At 38.2% G+C, this 12,644-nt stretch overlaps 1 protein-coding gene across 4 annotated transcripts in view; it reads left to right on the top strand.

Moving 5' to 3' along the window:
* DCLK1 (doublecortin like kinase 1) overlaps positions 1-12,644 on the top strand; it is a 227,091-nt gene that overhangs the window by 156,121 nt on the left and 58,326 nt on the right. For 3 of the 4 annotated variants that reach the window (XM_059838866.1, XM_059838867.1, XM_059838869.1), the window contains exon 6: positions 9,877-9,971. In XM_059838866.1, coding sequence (XP_059694849.1) covers positions 9,877-9,971 — 95 coding nt within the window. Of the gene's footprint in view, positions 1-8,784; positions 8,919-9,876; positions 9,972-12,644 lie in introns of those variants that run through there. The other variant, XM_059838868.1, reaches the window with a different exon arrangement.

The raw sequence follows: 12,644 nt of genomic DNA, 5'->3' as shown, positions 1-12,644 counted from the left end.
GGGAAGTGGTTGAGTCAGCATAAATGGAGATATTTAAAGATATACAGACATGGCACTGAGGGACATGGTTTAGTGGTAGACTTGGCAGTGCTGGATTAACAGTTGGATTTAATGATTCTAAAGGTCTTCTCTGGTGTAAACAACTCGATGATTCTATGGCTAGGAAGTATTCCTTTACCAGGAAATACTGTGTGGTTGCTTGGATGACAGGTACTGACCAAAGCCACTCTATTGTGAAGCTCCACTTCCCAGCTGAACATGCTGAAGTTCTGATTAGCCCCAAGTTGGTTAGGAGGTTGGACTCGATGGTTGTTGTAGGAACCTTCCATATTTTATACTATTGTGTTCTGCCCTGTTTTATTCTAAATTTGTTAAGCTTAAAAAGGATAAACAATTAAAAGTGTTTCTATAGAATTTATTTTTAGTGAGGGGAATGGCTCTGATTTGGCTGTATCTTTGCTGTTTGCTTTTTGCAAGTAGGTCAAATTTTGCGAATGTTACAATAGGCCTTTTTCTAACCTTACATACATGAGTGCTTAGATCAGTATTCCTTTCATACAAGGAAACAATATTGTACTAAGCACTTGCTATCAAGAATTGTTTTTAAATCACATAAAGCTAAAACCAGTTAATGATTTTTAAAAGATGCAAACAATATATAGAGATTTCACTTTTCTGCCACCCAGCAAGCATAAAAGTTCTGCTTGTTTCTCGGGATTCTGTGAACCTGTGACAGAAGCAGAAGAGAGAAATTGCCATCTAGCCCACATATGAGCTGAAAATTTTTTCCATGAGGTCTACATTAAACATCTCAGTACTAGAGAAGCTCCTGAATGACTTGTGCATAGCTGGAAGTTATGCTTTTGTTGTCATGTTGTTACTGTTAAGTGCATGTACATGTATTTTTATTGTATGTTTTTAAACTGCTCTCAGTTAAACCTAAACTGCTTTTAGGGATTTTTCTTTTATTAGCAATAAACAGGAAAAATAAGAAAAAGAGTAGATTCTTTGATCAAAGACAATATGTACATATTACAAGACGTTAAAGTTGTATATTTTCTGAGGAGTTTTATCTTAGAACAAAGTTGGAAGAAGTAGGGATAAAGGGAAACAGAAAGCATACTTGGTAGTGTACCCTTGACAAAAAGCTGAGAGAGGTGAATGGAAAAGAGCTTGTTGCTAATTAGAAAGAATTTGATTCCTTTTGTTTCTTTTTGATTCTTGCTGCACTTTTAGAAGTTGGCACATTCTAATTGCACAAAAGGACCATATTTCTGCTTCAGACTTAAATTAATGTTCATATCAAGAAAATACACATGGATAATTACATGGGCCAAAAAAGGAAAGTTCCATAGACAAAGACTATGTTAAAAAATACTCAAATCTCAAAGTTGGGTATTAAAACTGGTAAAATTGTCTAATGAAGAGATATCCTTGAGATATCCTTTATTCTCTTGTGTATGCATCCATAGTATGGTATAGTCTTTAATGCAGGTATTCAACAGCATAGCTGATTTGGATTCATCATTTTTAGAGTTAATGAAGGCAAAGCCTTGGGCCATTTTCCCATTGTTAGAGAAATAAATGTATAAACAAGGCTAAGACATGTAGACAATCTATTCTGGTTTAAGCACTTAAATGCCATCCTCAACAACTGTTTCCCTTCTTTGACACAGAATTTCAGGTGGTCAATGAATTAAGTCAAACTTTGGCTTGCACTAACTATTTATAAATTGGATGAAGTCCATAGTTCCTTTTTTTGAGCAAATGGTAGTTTGGAGTGATAAACTTTCCCAAATTCATCTCAATAGATTCTGAAGTTGCTTACAGAAATCAAAGGGCTTATGTGGAGGGATTGGTCATTTGTTGTTTTTCTGTGTCGTTTTTGCATCTATAAGTCTGGAACAAAAATATTTTACCAAAACTGGTGCTTTGAAGTTAAACTCTGTAATGTTAAGTTATTTTTGAGGAAATTCTGCTTGAAGGCCCTTGCTTTCCTTTTCAGTCTCACCTTGTTGTGGTGACCCCTGACTCTGTGAGGAGCAGGCAAAAGACCCTAAATGTCCCCTCTCCCTTGGGAGCCACCAGCCACTGTCCTGGGGAACCATTTCCCTTATTGTCTTGTCTACTACTTGGGAAAAAGGACTCTTAAAGACAATTCCAATGCTCTTAGATGACTTTCACTCCTTGCAGGTGCTTTTTGCCCTCTGTTGCCCCTGAAGACAGCCTCCTTGGCAAGCCTGAAAGTTCTATACAGAACCTCCCACAACAGCACTTTCAGGCTTTGCAGATATATGGCCATGGGAATAACATCATGGGAACTATAGGGTGTAAAACACCAACCCACAGGCTCTAGAACACACTGCTGTGGAAGCACAGGGCTAAGTGGGAAATCTGTGAGTGGAAATCAGGCTGCAGCATTGCAGGAAAAGACCCTTAATGAAACCAGAGGCTACAAAAGTGATCAGGGCCACAAAGGTTCAAATCTGTGCTCTGGTTAGCTGAGGGCACAGTAAAATGCATCCATCTGTGAGAAACACACACTCCCTGTTGTTACTTGAGCTATGCAATCTACAGTGAGCAAAAGGACTGCATCTGCCTTTACACCAGTTTTTGGCATATTTGTAAGGCATGTATGCTTTAACATAGGTGGTGTTCACCTTTTTTCTATCCTTGTTTTTTCACTTCAGTTTTTTTCATAACGCAGCATATGTTTAATGTACTTATATTTTCCTGATAGCCTCCCTGGCTCCTGAGAACAGATGCATCCTATTTTTATATAAAAACACGGAATAATGTTTTCTTCCAAGAGTACAAGTAAGCTAGGAAGATCTGTGTAAGGGCTGACTTCTCCGTTATTATGTTTTCTTCAGCTTGTTATTTACATCTGACAATGTTTCAAAACAGTACCACCAGATAGAAATCTCACTGCAGGAGGATTGCTTTCTGGCTTTTTACAAATCCATTTGAGGTATTGTCTGCTTCTAAAGGCTTTCAGTCTAAATAGAGAAGAGAAGCATGGAACAAGGCAAAGAAGAGAAGCAGAGAAAAGATAGTGTGACCTCCTGGGCAGGCAGAAGGCTGATGTCTGATTCCAAGTGCAACACATAATCTTACCTCTATTTAATTTTTCTGATGCTTTCTTAAAGCCTGTAAACCACTTTGATGTGTTTTTGTTGGCATCAAATAATATTTGGTAAAGGGCATAATAAAAGAGACATTTAATTTTGGTGAGACTGGGTATCAGCCCATTGCTGGTGACCGAAAATTGTGAATGTCTGATGGCTATTCAGTAGCTGGTGGCTTCTGTCCAGCTGCCATTTAACACCATTGGTGGCAGCTTCAGTGTGGGTAAGAGATAATAGATTCAAAGAAAGCATCAACACTTATGTCTTCATCATGGTTATTTTTAATCAAATCAAGGGCAGTATGAGATGACTGGAATTACTGTACCCTTGCTCCATTAAATTAAGGAAAGATGCTGTGTTTGGGTGAACTCTGGTTTACCTTCTGAAATTCCAACTCTAATTTTCAGGACTTACTTTCAACAAAAGCAGCTACTTTTTTTTTTTTTTTTTTTCCAGTTTGAGCACCTTCTTCAAAATTGTTTCCTTCTCACTTTTTCTCCCTTCCTGTTTTCCTCAAGTTATCACTCAGAATATGTCAGATGCTTGAAATCTTATTTGCAATATGAATTCAGGTGTTAAAGATTGGTTTTAAAAAGAGTTATTTAGGAGTTTGGGTTATTCAGTATGACAGGTGACTATTTCAAGAATACCTGGGTTGATATGTATCTATTCCAAATGACAAAGGGAACGTAGTGAGGAATGGATAGAGTAGGTCATGTTACCAAAGACTGTGTGAGGGTTCTTTCTTAAATTGTATCTGGGTAGAGAAATTGTGAAACTGCATGTTAAATTAAAGCCTGATCAAAACTGTAGATGTTCCCTAAAGAGAAAAATGGATATGGAAACAAGGATCTTACGGAAGTCTTCCCAAGGTCAGATGCTTGTGCTTTTCTCAGCTAGTTAAAAAAAAAAAAAAAAAAAGAAATAGAGGTGTTCCTCTGCAATAGGGTATGTTTTCATTTAGTCTGATAGTTCAACCTTAGCCTGTTATCCAGAAACAGGCCTCCTTCAACCATCTGACTCCAAAAAGGTCTTTTGTATCTCAAAGGAAAAAGCAAAAAGCGTGACGTGTCATATTGTCTTTATTCACACTGTTATAGGTACTCAGCTGACTGATTTTATAATAAATATGCTGAAGCAAAATTTTCCTGAAGCCAAGAGCACACACTTATGGGAGTGATGGAGTCATCCTGCGGACCCAGGGATTTCCAGATGATTTTTGCTTTGATCTTGGCTTCTTTTTAATTTTTTATTTATGATGTTTGTCTTTGATACTAATCAGTGAAAAATTAATTTTCATAATTTTATACCCAGTAACAAAAACAAGAGTTGGTAAGAGAAGTAGATTTGGTTATGTTGAGAAGTTTAACCCTCTTAAAGGATGAAAAGTTAAATGCTAAATGAAGAAACGTGCTCAGAAATTGTACTCTGTTGAAACAGGCTGATTTGAGAGTCCTAGTCTTTCTAGGTGACCCCAAGAGGCACTTAGCTTCTGAGACTAGAGGAAAAAACAAATACTGGTGGCTTCCAGGGAACTGCATTTTCCAGGCAGTCCAGTCAGTCTCCTTTCTTCTGAGATATAAGATATGCTTTCAGTAGCTGTGTGTCTGCAGCACTTTTCTGCTTGCTAGTGCAGGCATAGGTGACTTTGGGTTGAGGTGGAAGAGCCTGTGTGGGGTTTACAGTCCCTGCTGAGTTCTGCACAGCTTGGGCTAGACTGTGTGGCTACCACGGGTACCAGTGACTAACAAGGACTGGTATATTGGTGCCTGCTGGGATGGGGAATGAAAGCCTGACCTGTAGGTGATCCTTTCTGCTGACATTTCTGATCTATTGATCTGTTCATCAGGTGAAAGTTCTGTGTGGGTCTGCCGGGCCTTGTCTTCAGTGGCAAAGGGATGTCCTACTTTTATCTGCTTAACTTCTTGACATAAACTCTACAAAAGATTAAAAATAAAAGGACAGTTTAGCACCAGTTGAAATGAATGCAGTATTGGCATCTGGGCTTTTTTTCTCAACCAGCTGCACGCTAAGGTAGAACCTCTAAAGCCTTGTCTTCACTGGGGAGTCATACTGAGGGCGCTTGCCTAATGTGGTGCTCTGTACACAGTCTGTCTTTTGGTGTTAATACAAAAATGACAAGATGTACAAAAGTAAAATACAAAAGTAGAATGAAAAAAAGGGCAAGATATGCTTTATTTCCTAACTATCTTGTAAGTACATAATCTTACCAATACAAAAATTTTGTTTTGGAAAGGACAGTGAAAAACTACAGAAGTAATTGCAGCAAGGTCAAATAGTAATCTCCCATTATATCCTAACAGTTGCTGAATATGACCTAGACGTGTTGTGACTTGTGTAAATAATTTTTTAGCTAAACTTTTCTATTCATAAATTGTGGCTGAAAAAAAGCCTGCACTGTTCTTTTCCCTTAGTGTCTTCTTTCTTCACACACACTTTTGTGTTTGGCAGACCACTTTTTTAAATGTACTGAGTTATCTCTATATGTTTTATAGAGTACAGTATGCTTGCACATCCAAAGGCAACTCTATAGGAGACTGATTTTAATGCACTGCAGTGGTACTGGTGGCTTCTCAGACTGGCACTCGATGCTTTAATTAATTTTTTCTTGCTTTTTGTTTCTATTACTTGATGAAAATATGGCCTATCAAAGTTTATTTTTTGGAATGCCGTCAAAGTACTTTTTACTTGCAGCATTTTCATTAGTTTATTATCATAGTGTTATTCATAAATATTATCATATCTATTGTTTATATTATCATATAAAAACCTATTTTGCATTTATCTCAATAGGTGCTGGTATCCAGCTTTAGTGTTCTATTTTATGGGTTTTTCCATCCTCATGTGTGTGCCAGGTGCTGGAAGAGCAAGTACAAAGACAGGTCCTTGCTCTGTTGCACATCCTCAGCAAGAGAGGACAGTGAGGAAAGGAGTTCACAGCCAAGCAGTTGCATACATCTGCTCTGAGTAGCCACAATAATTTTGGTATTGTTACAGCTTTTTAATACATATTTCACTGGTGAAATTTTGATCTGATAAATCTTTTCTTAAGGTGATGGGAGGGCGCTGTGTGTTAAGCTGAAGTCTGTGACCCTTGCCATTTTATGACTAAAAGTGACAAGAAGCCTCTTGCCTCACTCAATAAAATGATCAATCACAACAGTGATTTTCCAGTTTCGCATGTCTTTATCTACATCACGGTTCCCTCTAGGAACATGTGCTGTATCAGCCAGTGAGAAATGCAGTGCAGATACTGGACAGAAATGCAGTTTCCAACAAAAATGCATTCCACCTAGAAATGGATTTTAGGGCAATTCAGTGATCAGGAATGCAGTATTATTATTATATCTTATAGCTTTTATTCACATATTTGTTGACATGTTTTCTGGTAATGAGCAGCTTATGTAAGAATGGTGTAATGATTGTAAATGGAGTTCAGGAAGGGGGTCAGAATCACTGCAGTCTCTTCCTGCTACACAGCACCTAATATCACCTCTATTTTCAAATTCAGTCTAATGACTCACAAGCACAGGAAGCCATAAACAAAAATGTATAAAAGGAGGGCCCCCAGAATGTACTGGGAAAATATCAGAAATTACCATTTCTGTCCTGTTGCGATGTGTGTCTTTAGGATTATATTAATAACATCAGTACTAAGAATAATGTAATAACAATAATCGCAATAAATATCTCCAGGTATGGAGAGCATCCAGAAGGATTCATCTTGTGTAGCTTTGGAAGTTTACACTGCAATGCATGCTCCTAGTAGATTGTTCCTCAGGTCAGGTTAAGGTGGTTGCTTCATGATGATACAACTTGTCTTGTGACAGCAACTTAGTTAAAATAAAGTTTAGAAAACTACTTCAGATGTAGTATGCAACGGGTATGTAAAGATTGTATAGAAAACTACTTCAGATGTAGATGCAACAGGTATGAAAAAATTGGTAAAAGGAATCTCATCTCCAGAGCTAATTGCCATCTCTGGAGTTTCATAATCAGCTGTCTACATGGAGTCCTTGTGAGCTCTCAAAAATCCTGGTACATGTTTTATGTACGGGCACCTCTGTGTTTTGGATATGGGTAAGGAGGTGAGAAAACTTCCCTTAAATCTGCTGAGGGTCTCAGTTCATTAATTGTGCTCTCGATTTCACATGTTACATGAACGAAATAAGCAGAACTATCATAATTTTCCTTTTTAAAAGCACAGTTGAAGAGATCATTGAAAATTAGTTTAAACACTGTGTAAACTCTGATGATGGCAAGTAAGAAATTTTTAGGATTTATGATAATACTATGTTTTCTCATCCTAAATAGATACTCATCAGCATAATATACATCAATACAGAAATACATCAATAGTTAAATACACTATTCCAACTGTTTGTCTGGTTCCACTTGGTAGCCTCAAGTTTTTGTCTTCAGGACAGTGATTGCTATAGTAATTCTAAAAAAAGCTCTTGTTGAAAGTTATGGGGAAGGAGTCAATCTATTAAGAACAGGAATCAGTGCCTAGTGCTACAAGGTGTACTGAAATGTATCTGTTATCCTAAATTTGGTTATGATAATAAGACCTAAGAGTATCTGCTTAGTTTAAAGAGAAGAGGGAGCACTAGACCTGCTATTCAGCAGCCTCGAGGACTAGCTCTGTGTGAATAGTAGGAGTTTAATGTTGGTTTCTAAATTATGCCATAGGTGTTTAGAAGAAACATTTTTCAACTTTGCAAGTTTGAGATTCCAATTTTAATTCATTTTTAATGTTCTCTTGCTCTTTTCCTAAATTATTTCAGTGATATCAGTAATAAATTTGATTTTAGTCACTGTTGGACAGATCTGTGGCTGTTTTGCTGAATAGTGTGTGAACATACGTATATGCATGTGTGTTCCCCTACACTTACTACAATATTTTAATGAGTGCTGATATGTGCAAATTATTGTCCTCTGTATAAAGATATTTAGAAGCCTGGATGAGTGGAATGTTTTTCTATAAAACCAGCCTATTTAAATCCAATTAGAGCATCTTGTTGTTTCTATAGTTATGCAAATATATCGCACCTTTACTCTAAACAATGCCTTGCACAAAGTGATGTGTTGAGATTGGATCACTCATAGCACCTAAGCACTATTAAGTCATCATCCTTTATCATGCAGTATAATGTGTTTTATTGATGTGTGTGGTGTGGTAGGTATAAATATTTCTTCATTGTAATGTGTGGGCCCAGTATTAGCCAGTAAGAACAATGCATTATGCAAAAAGTAAGAAGAATCTTTTAAAAATGCCTACTGTATTATCCAAAGGAATTAGCATTTGCTAGATTGCCAGTCAGCCAAGGTTTTACAAGAGTTATTGTCTTTTTGATTTTCGGATGAGTCACTTGCTACATTGCCCCCAAAGGCACCTCATTATGATTCAGTGCGCAGCATATAAAATCGCTTAGGCTTTCGGGGCTCCATGAAAGCGAGTGGGGGTTGCGGTGGCTCAGCGTTGTGAAGCAGCAGCATTATGCTTAATTGACACCTTTGATGTAGCCCTAAGACAGCACCTGCACCTCCCACTGCTGCTCTGAAGACGTCAGCCTTACGCAGAAAAGGCTTCTGCTTATGAATCCTGCATCGCATTCAGCTCACTCTGTGAGCAGCCCCAGCTATCCTTAACTAATCCCATTGCTTCTCAGTTTGGCTACAGCTTGGCTTAGTACAGAGCAGGAATTTTGCTGCTTGCTCTTATCAGGTTAAACAGTCAGATTTTGTCCATGTTAGAACTCATAGAAGGTAAGTCAAATGCCTTGTTGATATCCTTAGTATGTAGATATTCTCCTAAGATTCAGAATCTGGGAATGTGATTGTTCTTTTTATCCTAACACTTACAAATGTAGACTCTGATAGAACACTTGCTTGTTTAAGAGTGTTTACATGTATATGTGATACACGCTTTGTAGTGTTTCTGTCAGTGCTTCAGTGTGAATATTATTGATAGCCTCTCGTGTGATTACTTTGTAGTAGAATTCTGTCCTCTGCTGGCATTGTTTTGTTAATTTATTGGATAATGTCATGTGCATGTGAAGATGCTCCTATAAAGATAGGCACTGACATACATGAAGAAACTTGCTTATTTGAGAGAGTGATGCTTTCCTCTAAGTCAGACTGGAGGAGTTATATCCAATTCATTTGCCTTCAGAAAGCCCTTCTGGGCTAGGTCTGAGGTGGTGTTAGGGTCAGATAGTGTTGCAAAAAATCTCTTCAAATGGTTGAGTCCTCACTCAAAAAGTGAAAAGCAGGCAGCTGATTTGTTCTTGCAAGCAATATTGTGCTTTATTTTCAGTGGGCAGCACTTCAAGCCATAGTTAAATGAAATGAAAAGGTTTATATATTTTGTTCTTTAAGGTTAAAAAAGCACCTTGTTCCCCATTACTTTCAGTAATGGAAGTATTTTACTTTCAGTAAAGTACAGGAACAATACAGTTTAAGAAAACACGATCATGTTCTCTGCCATTGACTAAATTCTTTTCAGGTTTTTTCATTATTTGCTTTCACCCTGTACAAAAAAAATCCTTCATGAGCCAAAAATCTAAGGAAATAAATAATTATTTTTTGAATTACCTTATTCAATGTTTCAAACATTAAGCAAAAGCAAATTAATCTGTTCAGCAAAGACTGAAGAGAAATGTTGATTTTTTTTTTCCTTTAATAATGCCTTGTATTCATTTTTTTCAATTTCTTGTCCTTTTAGTGAATGGAACCCCTGGTAGCCAACTTTCTACTCCCCGCTCTGGGAAGTCTCCAAGCCCATCTCCCACCAGCCCAGGAAGCCTACGGAAACAGAGGGTAAGGAAATAAGGAAACTGATTTCTGAGAATGGCTGGGGAGAATCCAGCATAGCCATTATCCAATAGCCTTCTCCCTTCTGATCCCTTGTGTGCCTCTAGAGCTATAGGGGGGAAGAGCCTGGCTACAATCCTTGTGTTTGCAAAACACACTGAAGTGGAATACAACTATTCTGTGTCTGTCAAAATGCTAATGTACTGAGAACTGGTTTATCCTTGGGGGGAAAAAACAGGGGTTTTTTTCTCCTTTTTCACAAAACTTTTTGTTAGTTTGTTTTGCTTTCTTTTTCTAAATATTTCATAACTGACAGAAAATGTCAAAGAAATCTCTTTTGTTCCTAACTTACTGTGGGTATTGTCGGTTGCACAACCCACAGACTGCTTTGATTTTGAAGCAAGGTGAAAGAATGCACTGTGGAATTTAGCTGTGATATCACAGCCTTTTGCAGTGAAGATACTACCAGCACCCAGGCACGTGTCCATCACTTTCCTGGACAAGAGTTGATAGTAGCTGTGGGTTCCCCCTAGTTATCATGTATGGAGGAATCTACAATATTCCTAAGCATCCAGAACTAAGCTAATGCCCATGTTACTGCTGTAACCCTCTGATAAAATATTACTCATTCAACCCAAAAGCTCCGCATGCTGATAGAATTAATTTTATCTGTTTGAAAGAAATAAGACAGATGTCTATGTATTTTCTGCTATTTTCTAAACTGTGGTCAGTTCTCAATGAAAGCATCCCTGAGGCAGTAATCTGTATCTCAGACTTGTTTATAAACAGAGTTTGAACACATGCTTTTTCTGCCTTTTCAGTTTTTAAACAAAGATACAATTTATGTCTCTCTAAAGAAGGGGATTATGTACAAAACTGGCAGTGCTTGACTTTAGGAGCTGGTGCAGACCTGATTCCCCAGATACCCAGATCAGGAATAGCTGTAGCATGACACGACTCCCTTCTAGCCTGCAGACCCTTCTGCATATCTGATGTATGCCAGGGAGCTGAGGAATGGTGCATGTCCAAGCCTTACCTCCATCTGGGATACAGCTATGGGTTTCTGCCATGACTTGTTTACAGACATGGGGGCTGACTGTGATCTTGCAGTGTAGGGACAGCCAGGGAGCAGCAGCTTGGAGCCTCAGGGTAGTGTCATGGTTTTCATCATCCAGTACACAGATAGGAAAGATGTAAGTTCCAGTGGGGTAAGCTGGTGCTAAAATCTTCTTGAATGCAATGTCTTCCCCACCTGTTTGTTCTTGCTCTCAAGGCTTATTAATGAATCATTAATAAGTCACTGGAGAGGGAACAAAGAGTCTTCCAAATGAATTATACATTGGTGATGTGAGGGCGTCTGTTTAGATGGATGATACCAGTTTACATTGGATTTGCATTTGCTGTAAGGCTGTCTCTTTTCATTGGTAACTTTCCTAAACTTTCTTTCTCACCACTGAAGCTTTGCTCCCCACAGTGAAGGAATGTTTTTCTGCTAACGTTTGTGGATGGGTGAGTGGGAGCCATGTGATCAGCACCATTAGACACAAGAGGTTTCTAGGCACAAGATTTCTGACTTTCAAATGTGAAGAGGAGAGCAGATGGGCTTCTTTTTATGTGTAAGTGTAATAGGATCACCGAGTGGCAGTGTTATGGATGCAAAGTACTATGTAGCGGTAACAAAATCAGACTGCTAACTGGAGAGAAAATAAATATTGAAGTGTACTACAGGAGAGATAAGACTAAGATTGTTAGGGAGTTGAATTCTCTTCTCCAATATTCGTATTCAGTCCTCTTGACCTCGGTAGGGGACCTTTCATGCTTGTCTGGCTTTATTTTAGACAGATTTTTTTTTTTTACCTGATGAAACATGGAGTATATTCATGTAAAAATAGATTGCAATCATGTAAAATGCATTGCAATAACATTATTTAGATTACAAAATCAACTAAGAAGTTCAGGGATGGAAAACTAACACTCAGTCTGAGAATTTATTTCATCTGCTTTCATGTTTAGCTTGTGAAGTGAATGAGTTAGAAGTTCAGTGTAAAAACATATGATTGTGTCATTAAAGGTTGTAATGTGCATTCCAATGAGTAAATAAGGCATTAAGCAGTGCTTGAAAATCATAATTTCCTTGTGAGCAATGTAAATGGTGTTCTGTTTAGTTTTTTGTGTACAGATTTTTGTGTCTTTTTATTTAAATTTGATTTAGAGAGGTTATATTATGTCCCCTATTGTCATGAACCAAATTTAAACCCAAAGCATTTTAAAGCCAAAGATTCAGCTACAGTGCTGAGAAGCCTGAGCAGGGTGAGGTTTATTCCCTAGGAGGTTGCTGAAGTGCTGGTATCTTGTGATAGACATACAAGGGAGAAGAGATGGATTTAAGTTCCCATCTTGTCCCCTGTGTTGAGAGATGAGGTCTCCCTGCCCTGAAGGAAGAGAGTTGGCTGCTGTAGCCATGGTCTGGAGCTGAGGGTGGTGGCTGGTTTTCTGACTGCTCTGTCTTTTTTCTCTTTACCTGCAGTTTGAGGGGGCTGCTGCTGTAGAACTGAGATAAGATGCTGGGTCCTGGGGACACCAGCTCAGCTCTGTAATTTGTGGTGTTTTGTGCCTCTCCCTGTGCAGTTAGAGTTACAGGAGTTCCTCTTCTCTCATGCCATCAGGTACATGGGGTGC

This window comes from Haemorhous mexicanus, chromosome 2, assembly GCF_027477595.1.
Source record: "Haemorhous mexicanus isolate bHaeMex1 chromosome 2, bHaeMex1.pri, whole genome shotgun sequence".
In the NCBI taxonomy this organism is placed as follows: domain Eukaryota; kingdom Metazoa; phylum Chordata; class Aves; order Passeriformes; family Fringillidae; genus Haemorhous; species Haemorhous mexicanus.
The sequence above is the reverse complement of the archived record's forward strand: the minus strand, read 5'-3'. Positions and strand labels throughout refer to the sequence as shown.